The sequence below is a fragment of the Fukomys damarensis genome, unplaced genomic scaffold (genome assembly GCF_012274545.1).
Source record: "Fukomys damarensis isolate Sample0158 unplaced genomic scaffold, DMR_v1.0_HiC HiC_scaffold_5, whole genome shotgun sequence".
Lineage (NCBI taxonomy): Eukaryota > Metazoa > Chordata > Mammalia > Rodentia > Bathyergidae > Fukomys > Fukomys damarensis.
The window spans coordinates 84,339,854-84,364,755 of record NW_022900917.1 but is presented as its reverse complement, the minus strand read 5'-3'; the positions used below and the strand labels follow the sequence as shown (position 1 = coordinate 84,364,755).

The following is a 24,902-nucleotide window of genomic DNA, read 5'->3' as shown; positions in this document are numbered from 1 at the left end:
GCTGAAGAGGACCTGTCAGCCCGCGTGTTGCAGGCCTTTGTGTGCTGTCCATAAGGCAGGAAGCAGCCAGGTTAGCCAGGCTATTCTCTCTGATCTCCCTGTCCTTCAAGGGTGGTGCCTGCTGTGGTGCCAGGTGGTGCCTGGGGCATGTCTTTCCATTCAGAGCCTCAGTTTTCTGATCTGCCCTTGAAACAGAATCTGTTCTCTCTAAGGTGGCAGAGAGAGGAGAGCAGGTGGTAAACACAGAAGCCATGGGCAGCTGAGTGGCCAGAATGCTATTGGAGTCCAAGCTGGGCCTAAAGCCTCTGAGGCTACTGCATAGAGAGCAGCCAGTTGGCCAAATCCTGAGCAGGGACCATTGTCATGCTCTGTTCAGTAAAGCCCCACCAAATAGCCAGGTGGCCTTGGCATGTCCCTGCCTTTCTTGGGGAAGGCTACCAGGCTTGAACCTGATGAGGAGCCTGGAATCATGGAGGCTGAAGAGAAATGATAGTACAGTCTGTGTGAGTATGGGCAGGTCCCCTGCAGTTCCTCTCCTGTCTCTGTGGCAGCCTTCCTTGTCCTGTCCTAGGCTCCCTTCTGCACCTCTCCCTTCCTGTCATTCACTGCTACATGGCAGCATTCATACTCTGGTCCTGTACCTGGCCATCCCTGCAGAGCCCTCAGATCCCCTCTGTACCACTCGTTGCTCTGCTAGGGAGGGCCTTGGCAGCCTGGACTTTTAGTGCTTTTTCTGTTTTGGGGAGAAAGCACAGGGTGATTGTCTTGTTCCCCTTCTGGGAAGTGCCAGAATGTTCTCTTTCCCAGAGACCACAGGCAGCACTGTGGCTTGAGACTGTGATAGTGAGACGTCTGCCATTGGCTGCCATCCTTTTCTGCCCCATGAGGTGATTTCACTCTCAGGCTAGAGTGGGAGATGGGCATCTCTTTCCTGGCCCTGGTGCTCTTGGAATGGATGTGGAAGGACAGGGATGCAGGAAGCCAGCTGGTGGTCAGATTTTCTCAGCTTGCCAGTGCTTGTCCCTGTTCAAACAGAAGGCCAGGTGTCCACAGAGCAGAGCTTGGGTCTTTTGAGTGCAGCCAGCCAGAGTCCTTGAGGAGGAGTGTGTCAGTCAAGCTGCAGCAGACAGCTGCCCTGGGCAGGTAAGTACATAGAGACCAGGAGCAGTAAGACAGAGCGTGGAGGGACTGCAGCCATTCTGGGGTAGGACTTTGCCTGGAGGAGTGGGATATACAGTGTTGTGTCTGTTCTGGTCCTAGGGCTGCTTAGGTGCTGGGCATTGGCTAACAGCAATGTTGACTGTGTGCTGCCCTTTTCTGGCTGGTTACTCCCTTACATGTGTTGCCTGTCTTGTTCTTGGAGAAGTGGAAGGAGTCAGTGCACAGGCTGCTTTGTACCCTTTCTACCTTCCCATGGCTGCGTATACTGCTAATACCAGGGAGGCCAGCCCAGAACCAGAATGTCGGCCTGGGTTCCAGAGTGCAAGGGCAGAAGGTCAGTCGAGGGTCCTGGAAGAGCCTCTTTCCAGGGCCTAGGCTCATGTTGAATAAGGAGTTAATTTTTTTGTTGTTGTTCTGTTTTAAGATTTGTGGATTTGCCTGTGCCCTCGCCAACTCCCAGCAAGTTCATTAATCTGAACTGAAGCTGAAATGTGACTTATATCCTTAAACTGCCTGTCACTTTTTTCTCTTTTCAAATTCATTTGACATGAAAGTGCGAAATAAACAGAAGCCGCTGTGCTTAAGCAGATGAATCAGGAGGCTTTTCCATCCCAACTACAAATGGTCCTGTCACAGGGCTGCCGCTTGCTGGGCTGCCTTATTTTATTTTATTTTATTTTGTGTCTGTGTGGTAAATCTTAAGTAATCTCTGTGCAGTTTGATGAGGTTTAGGGTGAGATTTTGAAAGGCTCCAGAACACTTCTCCAAAGTGACGTCTCATTAAAGAGAATTCAGCCTGGCATGGGAGGCATCCCTCCTGCAGTGGTCTTGGTTCCTATGCTTCTTCCCTCTGCACATCTCCTTAATGAGCAGGTGCCAGTTCCGCCCTGCTCTGCCTCTTGTCCAGTCTCTGGTGTGGGGACTGTCTTAGTCAACTGGGCTGCCAGGGCTGCCATAATAAAGTGCCACTGACTGTTGTCTCTCATGGTCCTGGAAATCAGAAGTCTCAGAGACACTGGGGCTGTGATACTGTGTGCAGCTCCAAGGAACCTTTCACCCTTCTCTCAGATGTTGGAACCTTTGCCCAGAAGGCCAGAGAGTGTGTATCAGAGCCCTGCCATCACCTGTACTGTCTTTCTCCAGCCCCTGCAGCTCTGCCTAGTGGCTTGGGGCCTTGTGATGGCACTACTTGTGAATAGCTCAAACCAGGAGGAGCCCCAGACCAAGGACATTGCTGTGTGTCTGTGAAAATGATTGAGAATTATGTGTGGCACATGTCTAGATCTGAGTACTCTGGGAAGCTGAGCTAGGAAGATCACAAGTTTGAGCCCAGCCTGGGAAATGTAGCAACCTAGTGATACCCTGTCTCAAAAAAGATTTTTAAAAAATGGTTGGGGATGTAGTTCAGTGCAGAGATCCTGGGTTCAATCCTTGGTACTAGAAGAAAAACAAACAAACAAATATAAACATGGGATTGACATTTCTGGTTTGCTTAATGAGAGTAGCAGAGTTTTGAATTGATTCTGTTAAAAACAGGAATATCCATCTGGAAGGTAAGAACCTTTTCGTTTTCTGTGTTGAGCATGGGCATTGGTGTCATCCAGAGTGCCTGCTACAAGTCCAATCTGCAGGGCCCAATCCAGAAAGCATTGCCATGGAGGCAATGAGACTGTCTTGCTTCCCGGTGATGGGAGGGGTGGCCTGGCCTGGGTCTCTACTCTTGTACCCAGAGTGCTTGCTCTGCTGGGCAGGGCTTTCCTGGCTGGACTTGCTTGGGGCCGGCTATGTGGGATCATGGGTGTGTGCCTCCATGTCACTGCCGGATTCCCTGCATGACACCTGTTTTCCAGGGCTGGGATACTACTGCTTGGCTATTTGCTGTGTGGGTGCAGCACCTGGGGAAATCAAGTCACGAGCATGGCGGGTCAAGCATAGGAAGCTATCCTACAGTCCTGAGGGGATGCTTTGTGTGCTGGGAGCAGCCCTGGCTGTGAAGCTTCCTGGGATGCAGAATAGGCAGGGTTGCTGGTGCCCTGTCTTTCTACCCAGTGTACCCCAGCTCCATTTCTCCCTTTTCATGTAGTACAAAGATGTCCTACAGGGTCTGCAGGTTCTTCAGATGAACTAGGGGCCCTAACTCTGGGTGTGGTGGGACAGGCCCTTGATGGGATCATCAAAGAGAAGGTTGTCAACGTGGGTTGGCCCTTCATGTTCTTGTCTGGCTCTTGTGAGTGTGGTAGCTCCACTCAGAGCCTAACAGCAGGCCAAGGCTGGTGCCTGACCTTTCTTCCTGGGTCTCAGGTGGCATTCTGGGCAGGCCATGAGTGGTCAACACTTTGCTGCCCAGGGCGCAGGTGGGAAGCAGCCTATTGGCCTGGCCCTGGCTCAGGTGGCTTCTACCTTGCCCCTTTGGTCATTTACTTGTTTGTCCTTACTGAGGGCCTGCCCTATCTCTGGCCCCTTTCTGCCTGTCTGGAAACTATAGTCTCAATCAGGTCACTGTCCCTAGGCTGAGAGATGCAGCAGGAATGTCCCTTGGGGCCTTTCTGCAGCTGAGGCACCAGCCAGTGTGTAAGATGTCACAGGCACAGTTGGAGCTGCCATGGTAGAAGACATAGCACGCCTTGCTGTGGGAGACCCAAGGAGCCTGCGAAGAGGCCAGGCAAGTGCCAGTGCAGATAAAGTTGGATCTTGAAAGAGAGGGGCTGGCCTCAGATAACAAGTGTATGGCCTTAGAGCTGCTGAGTAGGTCTGGTTGTGGTAGGCCAGCTGTCTTGGTCCAACTCTTGTGGTGGAACTGCTCTGAGTGATTGGTGGGGATACATGAGGACTGGCCAGCATCCTGCTCCTTATTGAACTTACACCCAGTGTTTTAGATCCTTCTGTGATTTTTGTAGTCCTCGGTGTTGTAAGGTAGATCTTAACTATATGCAGTTCCCCTTGCCTTGTGTATGTTTTATTTCTTTATAGTGGTGTGGGCCCAGGCTTCTTAGTCTGATCCAGAGGTAATAATCTGTTCTTACTACTTATCTTGATCCTTAGTCCTGTTCTTGGCCTTGGGAACCCCTCAGGGTGGCTATGGTCCTTCTGTCATTCCTGGGTACTGCCTTACTTTCTGTGACACAGGGTGTTCACTTGTACTTCGTTTTCTCTGGCCCAGGAGTCATCCACTTTCTGCAGTATTCTGGCCCAGTTTAGTGTGGCAGCTCTAGCCAGTTCTCTGTAGTGTACAGGACAGACCACTGTGGTCACAGGTCATACAGCAACAGTGCTGTGGTCTAGCCATGCCTCTGCAAGTCAGAAGGAGGGAGCCGTGTGACTGCCATTGCTCACATAGGGGACCTCCTATGTCTGTGTGTTCAGTTGCTCCTCAGTCTCTGTGTTCATTAGCACAAACTGATGCTGTGGAAAGTGAGCCTACCAACTAAGGTTCCACATTTATTCATTGTTTGCTTGTTTGTTTTCCCAATACCAGAGATCAAACTTGGGGCTTCACTCTTGCCAGGCAAGCAGTGTGCCACTGAGCTACAACCCTGGCCCTTGTTCATTGTTCTTTAGATAAAATTTACGTTTGATGAGATGTAGAAATCTTAGTATCCCAGTCTGTGAGTCTGGACAAATGCTTGCACCTGTGCATTCCTGTTGCCAGTGGTGAGTCTCTCTTGCCCCTTCTTCTAGGTGTCCTAGCCTCTTAGAAGCCCCATCTGACCTTTTGCATTTAGTTTGTTTGCTTGCTTCTAGAACAACACATATGACTGTCTCTAACCTCTCTCACCAACTATGGGCTTGATTCGTGCTCCTGTCCTATTGTGGATCTGTAGGGTACTTGTTGCCAAGGAACAGCCCAGCTTGTTCCATGTTGGTGTGTTAGCCCTCTTCAGTGGACATCCAAACTGTTTCCATGCTGGGACACATATGAATCACAGAGCACTGGATACACTGACATGTTCATTCCCTTTGGTGTAGGATTGCTAGCTTGTGGGGAACTTTACATGAAACCACCCATCCTTGTCCCAAAGCAGTGCACTCTTCCCGTTCTCATTATGTTTGGTATCGTCATCTTTTTAATTCTCACACTGTGGGTGTGTGTCAGTATCTTACTGTGTCCCCTGGTGACCAGTGTTGTTGAACACATTCACAAGCTACTTCAAGGCCATTTGTTCTCTTCCTTGGTGAAAGATATATTTACATGTTTTGTGCTTGTTTTGAAATGGTGGTTTTTCTTTTTCTTCTTGAGCTGCGGGAATGCATATAGATTTTTAGATCTGCCTCTTTCCCTTGCTGGGTCATCCTCTGGGAGTACCCCAGTTCTTTCCTGTGCACAGGTCCCACTGTGGACATGGGGGCTTATGTTCCTGTAGCTGCTGTCCCCTGTGTGTCTGTCCACAGCCGCAGCTCTACCCTTAGCTTCTGCTCTGTGTTGAGCACAGAGCAACACATACACACCTTCACAGCCTTTGGGCCCCTGATGCAGCTGACAGTGTTCTGCTCTCTGCCTGTGCTATTGATCCCTTAACCCTAACCACCCTAGTTCTCTGTGGCCTGCTTGGGGGCCTCAAGCTCCTGCTTTATGTGTAGTGGGGTCCCATGCTTGTACTTTAGGGGACATTGGGTTTCTGGTTTCAGCCCACTCACATGTCCCTTTCTAGCCTGGTCAGGGACACAGAACTGGTTGAACATGTCTGTCCTGTCTACCTTCTGTCCCTAATGCCAGGGCTGTTGTTTCATTCTGATACTCTGGAACTTGAGAAAACAGGTAAAGAAATTAAAGCAGGAGTGTCAGCAGACTGCAGTCTCCTCTGTGTGAGGGATCTAGGGAGGCACCAGGCATGGTTAGCCTACAAGCAGAGATCTTGGGGCCCTCACTAGCTCAGGGAGGACTCCACTGGATGCCTCCAGAACCCCTCTACCCACCTTGCCCCAGCCCCCAAGTTTCCCCACGTGGTGCTCAGGAAGGTCTCCTCTGGTAGGTTTTTTAGAATTTTATTTTATGAGAACAGGCGGTTACGGCTCCCCAAGTGCTGTAAAAGTTAATGTGATGGCCTCCCTGCGCCTGTGCTCATTTTTATAATTTTTTATTTTATGAAACAGGACAGGGAACTTAGTGACTTATTACTATTCATTTCGTTTCAATGCAGTAAATATTGATTCAGTTGGGGGTTTTCAATTTAAACCACTCGGCGATTATATAAAATATTACTGGCCTCTGAAATTATGCTTACCGATCCCTTCGGCTGCTCATTAAGGAAGGAGTGCAATTTTTAGATCCCTTTGCCTTCATCATTCTAATAAATGGGCTGAGATACGTTTTTGCATGGAAGGTGCCACAGAAGCTGCTAGCAGGGGCTTGACAGCATGGATGCAACTCTTAATTTGGAAGTCATTTCAAAGCACACCTTGGTTATTTATTTATTTATGTCTGTTTGAGGCAGGCAGGCCTTTCAGCTCAGGCCCTCGGTAGTGCTGGGGCCGCAGGACTGAGTCGGTGTCTTCCTGAACTGGATGCCTACTGTCTGTGCTCTGTGGGTAGCCTGAACCCCATGCCCTTCCTCTGCCGTTCAGAGATGTATTGGGAGGGGAGCCAGTCTCACTGGAGCATCAGCTGACCCTGAGAGTCACCGCTATCCTCTCGAACTTTGTCCAGAATAAGGAGGGCAGCTTTTTTGAAGGTCTTGAAACCCACCCTGGCTGACAGGTAGAGCAGAGCTGGGCTCAGATTCAGACCCTTAAGAAGGGATCCCTGTATTCTAGGGCTCAGCCTCTTGGGCATCAGCACTAACAGACAAACAGAGCATGCTCACATGCTCACCATGGGACACCCATGCAGGTGTTAAGGACAAGTTAAAGTTTTCCCTAAGACCCACCCTGGTGTCAGGGGAGGGAGCTGGCAGGGGCTTCTGGGTCCAGGTATGTTTCTTTGCCCAGGATGGCCCAGTGGCCAGGACAAGTACGTTCCGGACTGAGAGTGCTCGGGGGAGGCAGGGCCCGCTGTGTTTCCAGATTAGGCATAGCCTGAGCTGATCTTAGCTGCCTCCCAAGGCTGCATAGCTATCTAGAGGGGTAGGGCTGAATCTTGTCCTTCACAGGGGTCTCACACAGACCCCCATGATAGTTGGCTTCCTCCAGCATCCTATTTGTGCCATAGCTTCCTCAGTGGCACGTGGGGGGTGATGGCAAGGCTGGTGTGTCTTTGTTAAGACCACTAGAGGGATGCAGAGGGAGAGGCAGGTCAGGGGCAAGGATTAGCCCAACAGATGGGGTTAGGGTTTTGGCTATGAAATGGCCCTGTGAGTAGGAAGGTGGGTAGGCAGGGCAGGTACAGACCCTACCTGTTCTATCTCAGGGAAAGGCCTGCTCCCTGATCTTACTGTGGCCACCCATAGAGCTCTGTAGGTAGGTGAGCTGGCAAGGAGGGCACCTGAGGTGGCAGGGACAGCAAGTCTATTGAAGTCAGTGCCTGTACCTGCTCCCTGCTCCGGGCTCTTATCTTCTGCTGACCCCTCCTTGCCTTGTGGGCTCTTATGTGTGTTGTGTCTCCTCGCTTGGTGCTCTTTGTCCTGCCCATCTGTTCCATGTATGTCTGTGTCTTTTCCTTGTTTCTATTCTCTCTGTCCCTACTTCTGCTCTGCAGATGTGTTGTTACTCTGTAGCAGGCCCTCTGTGCCCTCACTCTTTGCCTAGCGGGATCTCTTATATATTCTCTCCCTGTGTCACGCCACACCATAGTGCCCTGGCCCTGTGGACAGATGAGAGGAAATGTTCTTGGGGGCATGCTACTAGGCAGGAGTAAGCCAAGGGCTGCCCATTAGAGGAACAGATTCCCTGCATGCCACCTGTGGCCTCCCTCCATGCCCCTTTGAGTGTAGAAATTCGGAGATGTGCCTCACAGTGAGTTTGATGACAGAGTGGGAGAGTGGCCTGTCAGAAGGTCCTGTTAGGTTTCTTCCATGGAATCCCTGGATAATTGCCCTCAGCCTAGGAGAGTCTGCATGCCAGGTCCTTGGCACCACCTGGCCAGCAGCAGGCCTGTGTGTGACTGCAGTTGGTACTAGGAGCACCATGTGTGTGGAGGGGTAGCTGGTCCTGAAAACAGAGCAGAAAATACAAGAGGCTCCACCTTGATGCCAAGAGACATGATATTCTTGTCATTCAGCACCACTTGGGTGCCTTACACTATTAAATACCGTTTTAAATACCACTTTTACCCTGGTTTTAGAGGCAGTAGTAAAGTATTATTCAAACGATCAATATCATGCCTAACTCGTAGCATATATCAGCTCTACAGCTGATCTTATCTCAAACCTCTTTAGTGGCTGGTGGGTGAGGCAGCCTTGTTCCAGGTCCTGGGGAGAACAGCACTGCTGAGGACAGGACTCATGATATCTGTAATGTCACCCAGGATCATAGCCAAAGAGCTCTGTGACCATTGTTCACTTGGCCCAGGTGGGCTTACCCTAGGTCCCACTGTGCCATGATGGGTGGTGGGGTGCCCAGGGCTGGTGGCTTGAGTGATAATGGTACTAGGAAGGAGGGAACAAGATTCCAGAGGGTGCTGAAGCACTCAGAAGGGCACTGGACCTTTAGGGAATGGTGGTGAGGTCCTTCCCTTGGCATGTCCCTCCACTCTTCTCTGTACCTTCCATCTGTTCTTGCCTCCCTTGTATTGCTCTGCATGTTTTCAGAGATGAGATTTTTAGTGACTCTTTCTTCTCCCCAGCCCACAGGGTACAGGCCCTGGGTGGTGGTGCAGTCTGTCCTCATACCTGCAGGGGGCTGCATACCCCTAGCTCTGGAGGCTTCTGCCTTCCACAACATGCTCCCCTAAACCTTGTGTCTGCCAAGGCATGCATGCCTGGGACCTGACTGAGGAGCCTAGGGGTCTGAGTTTCATTGGAAATGTTGTGTGGGTTGACACTGCAGTCTAAGAGAGAGATCTCTGTATATCAGGGACAGACCTGAGGACCCAGCAGTGGTTGGCAGGGGCTCCAGCTCCTGCTGAGCCACTGCTGGCCAGGCCTGGTGTTTGGCTAGCTTTTCCCAAGTCAGCACGGTGCCTATGGCTGCCCGCCCACTCCTCAGAGCCAGCAGCCCCTGGTGTAATTTGTGGTGGGATGTCTGTTAAGATTGCGTCCACTTCCCAAGTCAGCACTTAATTGGCAAGGCGCTTGATTTAACAGCGTGGGAGCCTCCACCGGAAAAATGGCTTGAATAAATCACCGCCTGACGCCAGAAAATAGATATAATCTCAACATTAACTACATTAATAGTAGCAGGAGCCGAATTAAGAAAGCCATAAAGCATAGGCAGGGGCCATAAATTATGGCCTGCTCCTCTACTCCATACTGGGGTTGGTAAGGATGGGCCTGGGTGGGGCAGGAACTCCATGGGTCAGGGTCTACATTGAGGTTGGTCAGGGAGCTGGAGGGGTGCCTGGGCCTGTGGGTCCTCATTCACCTGCAGTGGCAGCAATTGGATGACCAGGTTGCACATGGCTCAGGTGTCTGAGCTGCAAGGGAGGTTGGCTGTGTGGCTCAGCCCTTCCATCCTTAATCCTGCTTGCCCTGTGCCTGTCAGGTGCTAGAATGGCCCCTATATGTCACCTGGCAGGTGCTACAATGGCTTCTATATGTCATCAAGGGAAGTAGCAAAGCAGAATGTACTGTATTCCCCTCACTCATTCCAGACCCAGCACCACCCTTCTCTGCTGTCTTCACTGAGACCCCGTCAGAGGAGGAACACCTGGCTGTTAGGCAGCTACAACTTGAACAGCACTGGGCTCCATGGTGGGTCTGATCTTGAAACTGCTGACTTTTTTGTCCCTATGGTCTATCCTAGAGACACATTCATCAGGGTGACACTGGCTCATTCCAAGGCATGTTGGGTACTGACTGGGCCACTGTATAGACCCAGTGGTCAAGACAGCCATGCAAGTGTCTGGCTGGCCTCAGTCCCTGTCCCTTCTGTGTCAGCTGCTCTCACCAGACAATTAAACACCTGAATAGAGGCAGGTGTAGTCTAGCTTATTTTAGTTTGGTTTATAGTCTTTGTCAGGTTCAACCTTGGTTACCCTTACTGTTCATTTGTCTCTGGCTTGCCTGTTTCTCACAGATTTGTGGGACCCTTACAATCTTCAGACCCTTTATCATTTTCCTTAACTTCAGTTTTGCCTTTCAGTGTATGAGGATTTATAGCAGAAGCTTTTATTTTGGGGGGCACTGAAGTCTGTCAGTCCCTTAGATTTCACACATTGATTTGCTCCAAACAACCCTCTGTGTACCAAGACCATGCAATACAGAAACCCTTGGTCCTCCTGCATGTTTTCCTCATAGGCACCTGGCTCTGGTCTCTTAAAGTGAGTGACAGGTTCTGTAGCATCCAGTTCCTTTGTTTACCACTTGCTAGGGACTGGATTGTGTTCCAAATTCTACAAGTTAAAGCCCTAACCCCCCAGTGTGACTGGATTTGGATGTGAGGTCTTTAAGGAGTGGATAGGGTTAAATAGGGTCATATGGGTTTGGCTCTAATGCACTTTGACCAGAGCCCTTATAAGAAGAGAAAGAGACAAGGGATACATATGCGAAAAGGCCCCATGAGAAGAGCCAGAAGGCAGGTCAGAAAGAGAGACTACCAGAAACCAAGCTATTAGCACCTTGGTCCAGGACTCTCAGTCTCATGAGGAAACATGTTCTGGTGTGTTGGGGCTGTGTAGTCTGTGGTATTCTGGTGGAGCAGGCCGAGCTGGCCGGCACACTTTGGATCCTGAGGTCATTCACAGGGCTGTGTGGCAGGGGCTCCTTTCTCCCAGCCATCACTCTCCAGGGTTCACCATGGATTGTCTGTTTTGGCTGTTGACAGGCATCTGGATTACTTCTTGTCTTGGTGGCTATGCACAAAGGTGCTCTCAGCCTGTAGGTGTGTCTCTGGGTATTGAGGGACCCTTGTTTCTGTGGAGTTGCTGCTTTGGAAGGGGAACGGGCACTGAGCTTTATTAGTAAGTGAGATCAGCATGTTTCCCATGGTGGCCTCCCAAGCCTGCAGTCAGCTGCAGCATAACATATTACAGTTGTTCCACCATTCCAGCCACTTCTCCCTGGGCCTTCTTTCCAGTTGAAGCCATGCTGGTAGGTGTGGTGGCATCTCATCAAGGTCTTAATTTGCATGTCCTGCTGAGTAAATGATGTGGAATGTCTTTTCTTATACTTACTGCTCCATGCTGTGCTCTTTTGTGGAGGGCCTTTTTGTGTCTTTTTCTTTTTTGTGCCTTTTTTATTGATTTGTTGGAACTTTTTATGTTACGTTTCTCACTTGCATTCTAGTGCTTGCACCCACTTCCCTCAACTCCTTTCTTTGTCTTGGGGATTGAACCCAGAGCTTCACACATCCTAGGGCATCTTTTTAAAAGTAGTGTCTTTTTTCTACTCTGTTTAAGAAACATTTGCCTACCCAAGTCATGTTTTTCTCCCAAAGCTTTGTGACCCTTCTTAATTTTTGCTTGTGACTAGAGGTGGAGATGAATCAAGATTCTTTTTTCCCTCTTAAGGAAGTAAGTTCATTGAGATGAGCCCCCTTGAAACACCGAAGTGCAGGATCATTAGCTGTCAGCCAGGTGACTGGATGCTAGGGCTTGTCTCTCGCCTCCCCATCCTTACTGTGGACACATCTATCTTCTTAGTTGTTCCTGAATGTTTGCATTTCTAAGTGAACTTTAGGAACACTGGGCCATATTTTCATCCTTCCCTACCAACCATCCTTCAGTTAACAAAAGCTGGATTTTATTCTTACCATTTTACCCTTTTGTACAAGGTCCTAGGTGACCCTGCCTTACCATAACTGCCTCCTGCTCTCAGTGCAGTAGGAGCAACACTGTGCTCCACATGTGGCCAGACACCTGCTGTGGCTTTTGTGAGAGTTTTCGTGGCTTGTGTGTTCCACCTGGTTTTACTGTTGTCTTGAAAGGCTATTGATGTACATGTGTCTTTACTTCATAATCAGCTACCTGTTCATATTGCTAAATCTAACAAACTCGTACTGTTGAGCCTTGTGGGCCATTCTCTGATGTTTGTGTGGATGCCTATCTTGGTTAGGCTTTCTGGCTACATAAGATTTGCCTGGGTCACCACCTCCCTGGGGAGCCAGCTAGACTTGTGGGATGGATCCGTCCATGGGTTGGGGGAGGAGTGTCACTGTGAGTCTTCTTATACAGCAGTGTGCCCAGATACCTGAAAGCCCAACCCTGCCCCTCACAAGCCATCATGGGCCAAGAATGTTCTGGGCCAGCAGTTGGGAATCCTGGGTTGTACCAGGTGTAGAGGATTTAGAACACTGCCTGGGGCTCACACCAGCCTAACTCACCAAGGGTAGCTGTACCGCCAGGCCCCAGCCCCTCTGCCCATCTAGCTGAACTCTGCACTCTGGAGTGGGGCCATTAAGACCCAGTAATACCTGTTTTTTTGCAGCTGACATACAGAACACCAATAGCCTGAGCTGAAATGGATTTTTAAAAGTGTCATTTTTATGGAGAATTTTACTTTCCATCTTGTTGTTTATTAGGCTCTTAAAGGGAAAGCTTGTAATGCATCCATTGATCGAAATACCAATTGAATAGATGTGAGCACATAAAATACATAAAATAGTCCCAGCCCCTCATAATGGAGCAGCACATTTGTAGGCCGTGCAATTAGTATTACCCACCACCACTCTGCTTGGGCTGGTGAGGGGTGCCCCTTAACTATGTTATTCCTTACTAGGGAGATATGGGGCAGGGCACGGTCCCTCAGGAAGGAGCAGTGGCCTGACAAAGTCCTTAGGTGATCAGCAGAGCCCTGCCAGGCCACCCTATCCCTGGGTCAACCTGGGAGCCTTGGGGAGCTCATCCCACCTCCATTCCAGCACAACTACCCACCAGCACCCTCTTCTACCTTGCCTGCCTAGGGCCAGGGATTGCCCTGCTCTCCACATGCAATGCTGTACACATGGTCAAAACCTCACTTCTTTATCTTTACCCTCATTGTGACCTCTAACAGTGGTAAGCTGCTGACTTGTGTATCAGTGAGGCCTGGAGGCTTACTGATCTGACAGCTAGCCCCTCCACGTGGGCTGCAGGGTAGGTAGTATGGTTCAGTGGAGTGCATCTGGAAATTGGACTGCCATCCATCATGGTACTGTGGCCAAGGAGCAGCACCTGCTACCTTGGGGCTCCTGGGCCCACTCTCCAAGTTGGCTGTGTCACTGAGGGTTTGGTGTAGGAGTTTGGGGCATGGAGGGCTGGACTTGAGGGAGCTAATTATTTGGGTAGACTAGGGTTTTTAAAATCAGGAGTCCACAACCTTCGTGAGGCTAGTGTGTCCACCAGGTTATCAAGTTTCAACCTCAGTGATCTAGGGGCAGGCCTGTGTTTCTGGGCACACAGTTTTTGAGTTTCAGAGGCAGGATGACTGCTTGGTTGCCCCTGCGTGCCTATGCACTGCCTGACCCAGGACATTGTGAACTGCCCCAGGTGACCTGGCTTGGCCTATTGAGGTGAGAGGTCATCCAGGCAGGTAGAGAAGCCTCTGGATGAGGCTAGCATAACATAGACAAGGGAGGTTGGGAGCTGATCTGCGTGCTTGTGTACACATTCACACACACTAGCACATGCACACTTGCCCTCCTAAGCCAAGCAGCCCCGGCGGGGGCAGTGTTTCCGGTGGAAAGCCCCACTAAGCAGTTTAATGCCTGTCACGGCGGCTCCGCCTGACCTACTTGGGGATTCGCAGTGCGAGCTGCCTCTTCTGCTGACTGCGCACTCCCGTTCACTTAGCTCCGAGCTTCAAAAACCATGCTCCATTTCCTGAAAAATGCTTCCCTGGTTGTTTTCTCTGCTCCCAGTTGGCCTGCCCATCTCTTTCTCAGCCACCACCACCTAGGGTAGCCTGGCCTGAGGGCAGCTGGTTCCACAGCCCATGCACTGCCCCATGCATAGCCAGACATGTTAGGGTAACTACCCTGCTCCTGAGGGTCTGAGTTAATCTTGGTCCCTTGTGCATCCTTTGACTCCTGCCTCCCTCTCTAGCTCTACTCCTCCCTTTTCTTTGAGGCTGGATCTTGGTATATAGTCTAGGCTGGCCTGAACTGTGTAGCTCAGTTGGCATATAACCCTTGATCTTCCTGCCTTAGCTTCTCAAATGCTGGGATCACAGGAATGCACCCAGCCTCTTGGCTCCATTGGTTCTTAGCCCATGCTGTCTGGCTATGTTTCTTGCTGGCTTAGCTTACTGCCCATTCTCCTGAGCAAAATTGTGATTGCCAGGTTCAGTGGCACCTTTGAACAAACACCACCTGCGGTCAGCTGTGTGCAGCTCCTTTGAGGTCAGGACTGGGTTTATAAGACAGGCCCAGAGGCAGGGACTAGGTGCTGAACAAGTCTTGTACAAAGGGCAGAAACAGGTCACTCAGCACCTGGTGCAAGGAAGGGAGGGTATTACGGAGAAGAGAACAGTAGTTCTCACGCCACTCCCACTGTTCCTGCCTATAGCTGCCCCACTGCTCTAATGCCATCTCCCACTGTTGCTATCTGTAATTGACCAGGCCTTCCCCTAATTCCTGCATGTCCCAAGAGGTCCTGGAAGAACCAGGGCACAACACAAGGCCCTTCCCGGGTCCTGCTCCACACCTCGTATGTGTTCCTTAGCACAGATTTATAAAGGTACACAAAACCATGCATCCAACAGACATGACACTGTTCTCTGGGAGCCCTGTGATGCCTAGGCCAGAAGGGGCCCATCTGGTCTGGAATAGGGAAGGATTCCCTGATGATATGTCATCTGAACTTGGGCTCAGACATGCTCAGGTTGCTAGACAGAGGGACAGGTGTGCATAGGCCTCTATGAACATATGTGTACCAGGAAGGGATGCAATGCTTTCCATGATCTGAAACTTCCCAGCCCAGCTCACAGAGCCTTATGACATGGTCATCATGAGACCAAGAGGACCTCCTGCAGGGTTTGGGAAGACTTGCTTTAATGTGCAGTTCTAGACCCATGGTGGTTGAAGGGACCCCCAGCTTGCTTGTCAGAGAGACCAGGTTGGTCCCCAAATGTCAACAGAGGCCACTGGTGGCCTTGCCTGGAGTGGGGCAGCGAGGCCTCTGTGTGAGAGGCCCTCAGCCAGAGTCAGATGTAGGGTCCCAGATAGGGAGCCTGTGAGGGAAAAGGGTCTTGGATGGGCTATGTGTGGACATCGAGTGTAGACCCAGAATTTGGCAGGGAGGGAAGGAGAACAAGCAAAGGGTTTTGTTTGTTTCTTTTTTTAGCAGATAAGATTTGAGTGTGATGGGTAATAATAGAAAGACCCAAAGCAGGAGTCAGAGGTACAGAAGGGTCCCGGGGGCTCCTGGGAGGGGCAGATCTCCCTCTCTGCTGTACTCTGTATTGCCTTGTGCTTGGGAAGGAAATGAGCTTGAGATCCCAAGTCTGCCTCTCAAGAGACCCATGGTCCTCTGCTCTGGTAATGCACTCCCTTCCTTGTTCCAGGTGCTGAGTGACCTGCCTCTGTCCTCTGTGACAGACTTATTCAGTCTCTAGTCTCTGCTTCTGGGCCTGCTTGTAGACCCAGACTTGTCCTCAAAGGAGCTGCATCTAGCTGACCTCGTGTGGTGTTTGTTCAAAAGTGACATTTAACCTAGCAGTCCCAGGACACAGCTTTCGAGTTTGACAGTTCTCCCGTGGCTAGGCCACTCAGGTCTCATCTGATTGTGCCCTGCCTTGTGTGTCCTGAATGTGTGTCCTTGTGTGTCCTCTCCAGGAGAGGGGTATGTAACCCTTTTGGGTCTGTCCTGTGGCCAGGTCTCATACAAGGAGAAATCACAGGGCCAAGAATGGCAGCAGACTTCTTAGGTGCAGAGGGCTCATCTTCCTGGAGGACTGTATTTGCAGAAGGGCTTGTGGGCGACCTGCAGGAGGATCCCTCTTCTGTCAGATATCCACCTGTGGAGCTGTGGGCTGCTGCTGCTGGTGATACAAGTGCTGAGGCCTCTACTCAGGGACAGGCAGTGTTTGCCGTTATGTGAGTGCATGGTATACATACTGGAGTGCTTATCTGCACAGGTACTCTTATGGCCAAGAGGCACAGCCTGGTGGTGGTGGTTGTGTGTGTAAGTGTAAGGTGTATGTGGTGGGGCTGGGAGAGTGCAGCTTCACATGAGATCCTACCAATAGTTTGCATCTCAACATGGCCCATATGTTGGGTCTGTACTGACTTTACCCCGGCAGCACCCTCAGGGAAGGGCAGATCATAGTGTCTAGAGTCAGCTTTTAAATTCCAGTGCAAGCCAGTTAGCAGTGGTGGCCCAGACCACGGTGGCCTTAGAGGGTGTGGGGAGTTTGGCACTTGCGTGCCCAGCCAGTGTGGCAGACCTGCACTATGCAACCCTGGGGATTTCAGGAAAACATAAGTGCTTCAGAGACAGCCTCCCCCTGACATACCCAGACCCCTCAAAAGTAGGGAAGAGGCAAACTGAACTATGTGAGTACTTCTGCTGCCCCTCTGGACAATCTCTGACCTGGAAGTTTCTGCTGCTACCAAGGTAGTGGATGCACAGCCTTTTTTTTTTTTTTTTTTTTTTTTTTTTGTTTTTTTTTTTTTTTTTTTTTTTAATGAACCTACTTTTGTGGTATGTCCATCTTTCTCCCCATCACCACTGCTTCTCATTTAAAATGTTATCTCCCCCCACCCATCCTTTGTGCCCCCCCAGGGGAAGAGGGGAGGCCCGGCCTCACCCTGGTATAGTCAAGGTTATGGTGATAAATCCTGGGGCATTGTCACTTCTATTCGGAGTAAATTGGCTGGCCGCTTTCGGGCTGAAGGAAAGATAATTTGCTGTAGTATTTCAAATGGATTAGAAATGGATTTGAAGGGAAAGTTCATGCCTCCCATTACAAAGGCGAGAAAGAAGACTATCTTAAGGCACTGTTCCCTCCCTGGCCTTCATTATCCACGCTTAATACCTTTCCTATTTTCCAGCGTTAATGAAATTTCCTGGCGGCATGGACCTGCCGGACGGATGGGAGAAGCCTTTAGATCTGTGGCTCCCGTTGCAGAAAAGGAATTACAGAGCCATGCCGTGAGGGCAGGCGCATGCAGGGTCCTTGGCCCCACTATTATCTCATTAATTTTATCCCCTCTTCACTGTACAGTTCGTTTCCAAAGGCTGTCCTCTCCATTAGGGTAACAATTTACTGGAGTGCTGTGACACCCATGGCAGCAAAATGCTACAGGGCCCTACCTGGTGCCCTCCTGCTTCAAGTTCCAAAGCCAGCAGGGCCCAGCAGGGGGTGGCAAGGGAAGGTAGACAGGTGGGTGCCAAGACGGGCCCTTTCCCTTACCTGATCAGGCCTGGAGTTTCTGGCCAGAACTCCTCAAGTTCTCTACCATGTCAGCATTCCAAATGTGGAAGCTGCACAAATCTTCCAGGCTCCTGGGTAAGGGAAGCAATGGGCAGTGCCTGCCCCCATTCCCTGGAGGCCCTGAGGCTGCCCCCCCAGCCCTAGGGTCCATAGGCATGTGTGTATGCATAGCTGGGATATCAGCAGAGGGACTGCCATACTTCCTGTTTAAGTAGAGCCACAGATGTCCCATATCTGCTATTAAAATTCTGTGAGTGTTTTAGGAAGGGAAAAGGAACCAAATTGATAGTTCATGATCATCAATAGAATAAACATGTGGCATAATCGAGACTTTCTTTTTTTTGTTGTTTTAATGGGGGATCGAACTCAGGACCTTGTGCTTGGGAGGCAGGCAGCAGAACCACTGAGCCAAATTTCTGGCCCGTTATAACCAAGACTTTCTGAGGAAGAAGTATAACAGGAGCCTTCCAACTCTATAGAGCAGTTGTAGAAATCAGTCTTTAATGAAGCTGGCTTCTCCACCTGCAAGTATAGGCAGTGGTTATGCTTTCTGGCCTTGGCCTGAGCCCTAGCTGGCTTCTGGATCCTTTGGTAGCTCCAGCCAGAGCCCTCAAGTACACATACAAGGGCTACAGGCTTCATGGGTGGAAACTTCACGGAAGTGGAGGTACTCTCTGCAGTTCTAGTAGGAGAGTCTGTTGCCCCATGACCACGTCACATTGCTTTAACCCCCTGCTTTGTTGTTGTTGCACCATGGAGGTGCACCCCTTTGATGCATTTATCAGCCCCCAGGGCACCTTTGGAGGAAGTCTCAGAGAAGATCCTTAGACAGACCGCGCGCACACACACACACACACACACACACACACACACACCCACACCCACACCCACACCCACGTGAGCTCTTTCAGGGTTAGGCCCAGGACAGCAGTTGGATACCAGTCTGACACTGCTTCCAGGAGGCTGGGAATAAGCACTCCAGTAAGGACTGACTCAGCTGTGCTGTGAGCAGAGGTGGGGCACTTTGGGATGGATGTTGTAAGAGCAAGGTCTGCTTGGGGTATAGGCAGAGCCTCATAGCCATTTCACCTCCTGGCACTGCCCTAGCCCACACTGGATGCACAGGGAAGTTGCCCTGAGGGCAGGCTCTGGCTGTCAGGCTGGGGCAGACCCAGGAGCCTATTGGCCTCAGAACAAGTGAGCTGAAGTGCTCCTTCCCTGATCCTCCTTCCTGACTGATTTGGGGTCAAGTGAGTATCTCTTGTGCCTTGGCCTTAGCTCTCATGGAGTATCCAGACCATCTCTGTGGCTACAGGACTGACAAGGTTCTGAGGGGCTGGTACTAAAGAATACCTCTCATAGCCTGGCCCCTCCTCACACTCTAACCTGGTCTCAGTGCAAACTGAGAGTACAGGGCAGGTTCCAAGGCCAGATAAAAGCCTGGAGCCCTGAGCCTGACTGAGTTTCCCTGAAAGGCTTGGGGCCAGCAGGATGTTCCATAAGGGCTGCTGGAGGGTACAGTAGGTGGGGCAAAGGCAGACAGCTCACCATAGCTGGCCCCTTGGCAGGACTCTTTCCCTCTATGATTGGTGTTTGTGAGCTTGAATTTTAATTAAGGAAAACTGGGTTAAGTGCCTTCTGTGGCTGCCCTGCTGCTGTTTGTACTTACGCCGCAGCTTTAGTCCCCTGAGTGACCAGCTCACTCTGCTCGCATCATCTCACTAATGGGCCCTCAGAGGCCACTGGCTGGTGAGAGTTACCCCAACTTGGAGGTGGAGACCAAGGAAAGCCCAGAGGGACTGTGGTACTGAGTGCTGGGTAGAGCAGCTGACCCCATAAGCAGGGGTGCTCTCCCCCAAACCCCCTTTCTGGGTGGCTTGCCCTGGGTGGCAGGGCTGGCTCTGATGGGCAGTGCGGTAGGTACACTCTCCAGCCAAGGGAGAGTGTCAACAAGTGAGCCTCTACTGTTGCTGGGCAGCCCAGATCTGGGGGTACCTGTGTATTGCATTGGCCATCCAACTACCGGAGGAACTAGGGTTACTGGTACTAGGCCTGGGTGGGCTGCAGGAGTGTAAAGGCCAAAAGGGACACACTTGGAGGATCCAGAGAGAGGATCCTGGCTTGTGCCAGGCCCAGGTTAGCTGCCTTTACTTCCCACTTTAGCTGTGCCCAGGGCACATCATGCCCCTGCAGTCCAAGAGAGCCATCCCTGGGAGGGCACTGACAGCACTAGTCCAGGCTGATTGTGTCCAAAGGAAAGGTGAATGTTTAGGGAGACTGTCCCTTCCCAGTGGGCCCCTTTGTAAGCACATGAGTTCCTAGCTGGTTTGGATGACGCCTCCTTCTGGGACTTCATGTCACATTCTTTGGTGTCTCTGTAAGAGGGCAGGAAACAGCTCTCCTGGTGGCTGTACTGATAGCCAGTGGTTACCCTGGCTACTTTATATCCCAGGGAGTGGGTTCTGCATCTGGTGCTTATCCTGGACCATGTTTGATGGGCATGTTTTTGTCTCTGCAGGTCCCTGGTGGTGAACCGCCTGCGTCCAGTTGTCACTGGGGGTGGCAAAGTACCAGTTGGCTCCCCTCGGTGGCGGAGCAAAGGCTACCGCTGTATCGGAGGTGTCCTCTACAAGGTGTCAGCCAATAAGCTCTCCAAGACATCCAGCCGGCTAGGTGATGGGGGCAGCAGAGCCCTCCTCCGCTCGGGTAAGGCTTCTCTGGGCTTGGCTCTAGGCTTTCCTTTAGGAAGGGGACAAAGGGACAAGGTCTGGGGCCTGGGGCTTTCAGGGAGTCAAGTGAGTGCTTGCCAGTGAGCTATATCCCAGCCTGGGAATTGATTTTACTCTTGGATACACACAGAGCCTTGGTAGCAATCCCTGTTGAGGTCAACAAGGGAACCAGCGCAGAGAGGGTGCTGGGAGGCCTTCGGCCCATCATTCCCTGGAAAGGCCCACATGGCGCCTACCTCTCGCTTGGCTGAGCAGCTCCCTATGTTTTGCTTCTGGACAAAGGATGCGCCAGGTATGGCAAACACGCCTGGGCAAGTGAACACCTGAGACCATGGTGCCCTAATCACATTGGTGATGCCTCAACAACTGTGTCTAGAGGCACTCGCTGCCGCCACCACAGGCCTGCGCAGCTGGGGAAACAGGCCAAGGAGAAGGAAATGCCTTGGATGCGCTTATTGTACAAATTAACTAGAAAAATATTTTGGTTTCAGTTGAATTTTATCCCTTTGCTTGTCCATAGGGGGGAAAAAAGATTATAGTTGATGGTGGGATTGCAGGAGGCCCAGCCACTACATCCACCTGCCAAAGGGGCTGGAAAAAGAAGTGGCTCCTCTGGAGTAAGGTGCAGTGCCCCAGGCAGGGTCTTCAGAGGTCAGGGAGATGTCTCTCTCTGGAGGCCAGCCCCTCCAGCTGCCCAACCTGGCTGCGATCCCAGGGCCTGTCTGAGACCCAGGACTTCCACACGACCATTTTTTAGGCAAGTTGTCCTGGGTATGGGGTTCCTAAGAGCAGCACTTGGCATGGGGCTCTGCCCTCCCATGGACCTCATTTCCCTATCCATGCCTCTTGTGTTCCCTTATGCCTGTCGTCTCTCTTGCCCCACCCTGTGAGTGGGCATGAGGGCATGAGAAGAGCTGGGTTAGTGGGCACAGGGAGTGGCTCAGTGACTGGGCTTCCTGAGCCCTAAAGGGATGGTGCTTTGGGTTTGGGGCAGGCCCTCTCAATGATCTGCAGTGTCCACTCTGGTCACTTCTGACCCGAGTCACACCTACCTGGAAGTGACCACTTCATCTCCACTCCCCGAGTGATTCCTGGCCCCAGGCCAGTGGCTCCTCCCCACTGCCCTAAAGGTCCTGTCCTCACACCCCTTTATCCTCCTTCTGTGGTTAGGTCCTGCTGCCCGTATATGCTGGGCTGAGTGAGCCTGTGGGGAGGGTCTGTGCCGACTACCCCAGCTCCTCACATGCCCTCATGTCCACAGGAGATGGAGTGAAAGATGCAAGGCCAACAGGGCAGGCAGCAGTTTGGACTTGATCTCTTTACTGGTGTATCGCCCTGGGGAGTGGTGGGAGAGAGTCAGACTGCTCTTGTGAGTTGTAAGTGAGCAGGGAAGGCTGGGCTGTCACTCCTCCTTGGGAAGCTGCCTCCTTGCACTGTGACACCTGGAGCCCAGTGCTGAGTTTTGCAGAATCTCTCTTCCTGTTTGCACATGTGGCAGAACCTGGGAGATTCAGAGCTCCTGGTGCCATCACACTATGGATTATCCATCCCTTGCCCACCAGCCCCCACCTCATCCCCTCTCTTAACCTGGAGCTGGCTGAGAGACAATCCACAGCCCCTTCAGGTACTTCACACCTCTTTAGGGGGAACCATTGGAACCTGCCTCTGCTTAGCCCCGGCTATATATATTTGCCTAGAGAGAGTGGCAGGGATCCTGATGCCTCCTCACTGCTGCCAAACCAGGATTTGATCCTTCAGTAGGGAGAAGATGTGGGGCATGTGGTCAGGTACAGAGCCTTCCTGGGGGCGTGGTGGCCAAGGGAAGCCAGTATACGAGCCGAATGGACCTGGCTCCAGCTACCCAGACCTCCCATGTAGACCTACCTCGCTCTGAGGAAGGTGGATTACTCCCAGCTGTGGGCTGCTGCTGACTGGACCACTTAGATGGATTATAATTAAAGAAATAAATTTTCTATCCTAGTGTCAGCGGAACTTTGACTTCCATAAGGGAGTGAAGCCTACCTTGGGAGGAGTGAAGCTCTACCCCTTCTTTTGGCTGCTCCTCCAGACCTTTGGGGACAGAGTCAGCAACAGCTCCAAAACTTAAGCCCCTCCCTCCCAGGTCTACCTGCTGCTCAAAGCATCGCCATGGATCCTTCCCCACATCCTTTGGCCTGGTACTTGTGTCTTTAGCCTGCTAGCCTGACAGTTCCTGTGGTGGTCAGGAAGGAGCTCCAAGTCTACCAGCAGAGTTGCCTGCCCTGGTCCATGGTTGTGGGGCTAGTTCTGGGCTTTTTCTAAGTTGAGTCCCTAGGGCCCTAGAGCTGAGTAAGGTAGGTGTGGCCCTGCCACTGACCAGCTACCATATCTTCCTGTGTGAGTCTGGTCTCTAGACCACAAGGTCATATAGGCGCATGAGGGAGGCCCTATCAGCTGCACAATTCAGAGCCAGAGCCACTGGGCTACTGAGGCCCCACCCCTGGGTGCCACTCCCTGGGGCTCTGCCATCTTTGGCAGGGAAAGATGTACTATGCCCTGGCAGGGCCTAGTGGGCTCTCAGCTGAGATGGCCCCTCCTCTGACTCCCTGGGCAGGGACATGCTGCTGCCAGGTGGTCCAGATCAAGAACCAGGGGCGGAGGAGGCTTGGATTTATGAGGAGATAAAGTGTCTTCCCCAAGTGGTCCTTGGGCAGGGAACAAATGGGAGCACAATGAAGCAGGTGGGGCTGGAAGGAGCCACATTTATTTTGGGAAGCACTCGGGAAGTGAGTTCTCCAGAAGCACAGCAGAGGCAGCACCTTGTGCTCTGAGGTCAGATTGATAGGTTGATTTGTCTAGCTCTTTGCACCTCACTCCCCGCTTCCAAGCCAGCTACTTTATGTGCATTTTTAGCACTGCAAAGCATTTGGAAAGGTGCCTCTAGTCCTTGTCACAGCTCCCACCGTGAGCCCCTTGCTGGCATGTTTTTAAAAGCAGAAAGTGGAAAGAGGAGAAAACCATCCTCCTCAGGTCCTGACAGGCAGCACGTGATGCTAGTATGTCCCTGACCTAGAGCAGATGGTGCCAGTGTCACTGGCAGCCTGGGTGACAGCCCAGGAACCAGTGCTCGTTGACAGGTTATCAAATTGCATGTCACTTGCAGTGAAGGTTGACAGGTGCAGGGGTGCATCCATGTCACCTGGACAGGGCTCCACTGCCACCCTGTGGACAGGTGTCCCCAGTAAGAACAGAAGCTGCCATAGGCTCTCCTTGTCCCTCCTAGATGCTTGTCACTCTTCCTTCACTCTTGTTGACCCCTCCACCCCGTTCCCATGTCCCTGCTTGTGCCCTCAGTCCCCCATCCCTACCCTGGGGTACCATTATCAGCCCCTACCTATGCCTGGCTAGGGGCACAAGGTTCAGCTGCTCAACAGTGAGTGCTTCCCTCCCACAGAGATCTCACTGTTCAGTCCTGGAGATGCTTTTTTTTTATCTTGAGGACACTGAGGCAGAATTGGGGTAGCTGCTGGCCAGAGGGGCCCAAGGAACTCCAGTAGAACAGTGTCTGGCTTCCCAGCTTGCCCAGCAAAGCTCATGGTATCTCCTGATGCAATAGGCAGTTCACGTCTGATGGTCTTGTGTTGGATCCTGTATCCCTGAGGTGCCAGTGTGTGGTGGCACTGCCTGGCCCTCCCTGGGGAGGGTATTTTGAACTCAGAGCTACTAGATATTGAAGGAGGAAGGTCTGAGCTTCCAGTCTGTGGGACTGGAAGGAGTTAAGAGTCTGGACAGGCCATGAGCCTTTCAGGGCCTGGGGAGTAAGGGCAAATGGGGACGGATACTGTGGGGACAGTGGTTGAGGAGAGTTTCCCTAGAGCAGCAGCCCAGACTCACACCCATGCACAGAGAGGCAGAGACTGTGTGGTCTGTGAGGCCAAGCACTTTGGAATAGCGCCTCCCCCTTTTGGTATTTTGAGAAAGGGTCTCACTGTGTAGTTGAGACTGACCTCTCGAACTCACAGTCACCCTCCTGCCTCACCCTCCTGAGTGCTGGGATTACAGGCATGCGCCACCACACCCAGCTGGAATATCCCTTTTTAAACCTGGATAGCTTTGTCATCACCTCAGGTCCTTAGAATTTCTGAGTGATGTCACTTTTGCCTCTTGGCGCCATATTCATTTCAGCAGCTGCTGTGTAGGAAATTGAACCTGGTCTGGGAAGGTCATGTGTGTATTTGAGGAACATGGGGAAGCAGGCTTGAGCAGGCCCTCCCCTACTCGACCTAAAAGCTCAGGGCTGGCTTGTGCCTTTAAAAGGCAGGTAGCTGGCTAGGCACAGTGGCACATACCTGTGATTCCATCTACTTGGGAAGCTGAGGCTAGGTGATCAAGAGTCTGAGGCTATCTTGTGAGCAACTTAGTAAGACCTTATTTCAAGATTTAGCGCAGTGGTTCCGCTGTCTGCCTCACAAGTGCAAGGTCCCGAGTTCGATCCCTGGTACCAAAAAATATATATATATTTTTTTTAAAGATAGAATTAATAAGTGCTAGGGATGTAGTTTAGTAGTAGAGCATTGCCTAGCATGTATGTGTTGAGACCCTAGGTTCAATTTCTAGCTATCACAAAAAAAAAAAAAAAAAAAAAAAAAAA

General features: G+C 51.4%; 1 protein-coding gene across 2 annotated transcripts in view; it reads left to right on the top strand.

The window, feature by feature from the left end:
- Zc3h3 (zinc finger CCCH-type containing 3) overlaps positions 1-24,902 on the top strand; it is an 89,290-nt gene that overhangs the window by 38,669 nt on the left and 25,719 nt on the right. For both annotated transcript variants that reach the window (XM_010639255.3, XM_010639256.3), the window contains exon 5: positions 20,062-20,249. In XM_010639255.3, the coding sequence (XP_010637557.1) occupies positions 20,062-20,249 (188 nt within the window). The remainder of the gene's footprint in view (positions 1-20,061; positions 20,250-24,902) is intronic.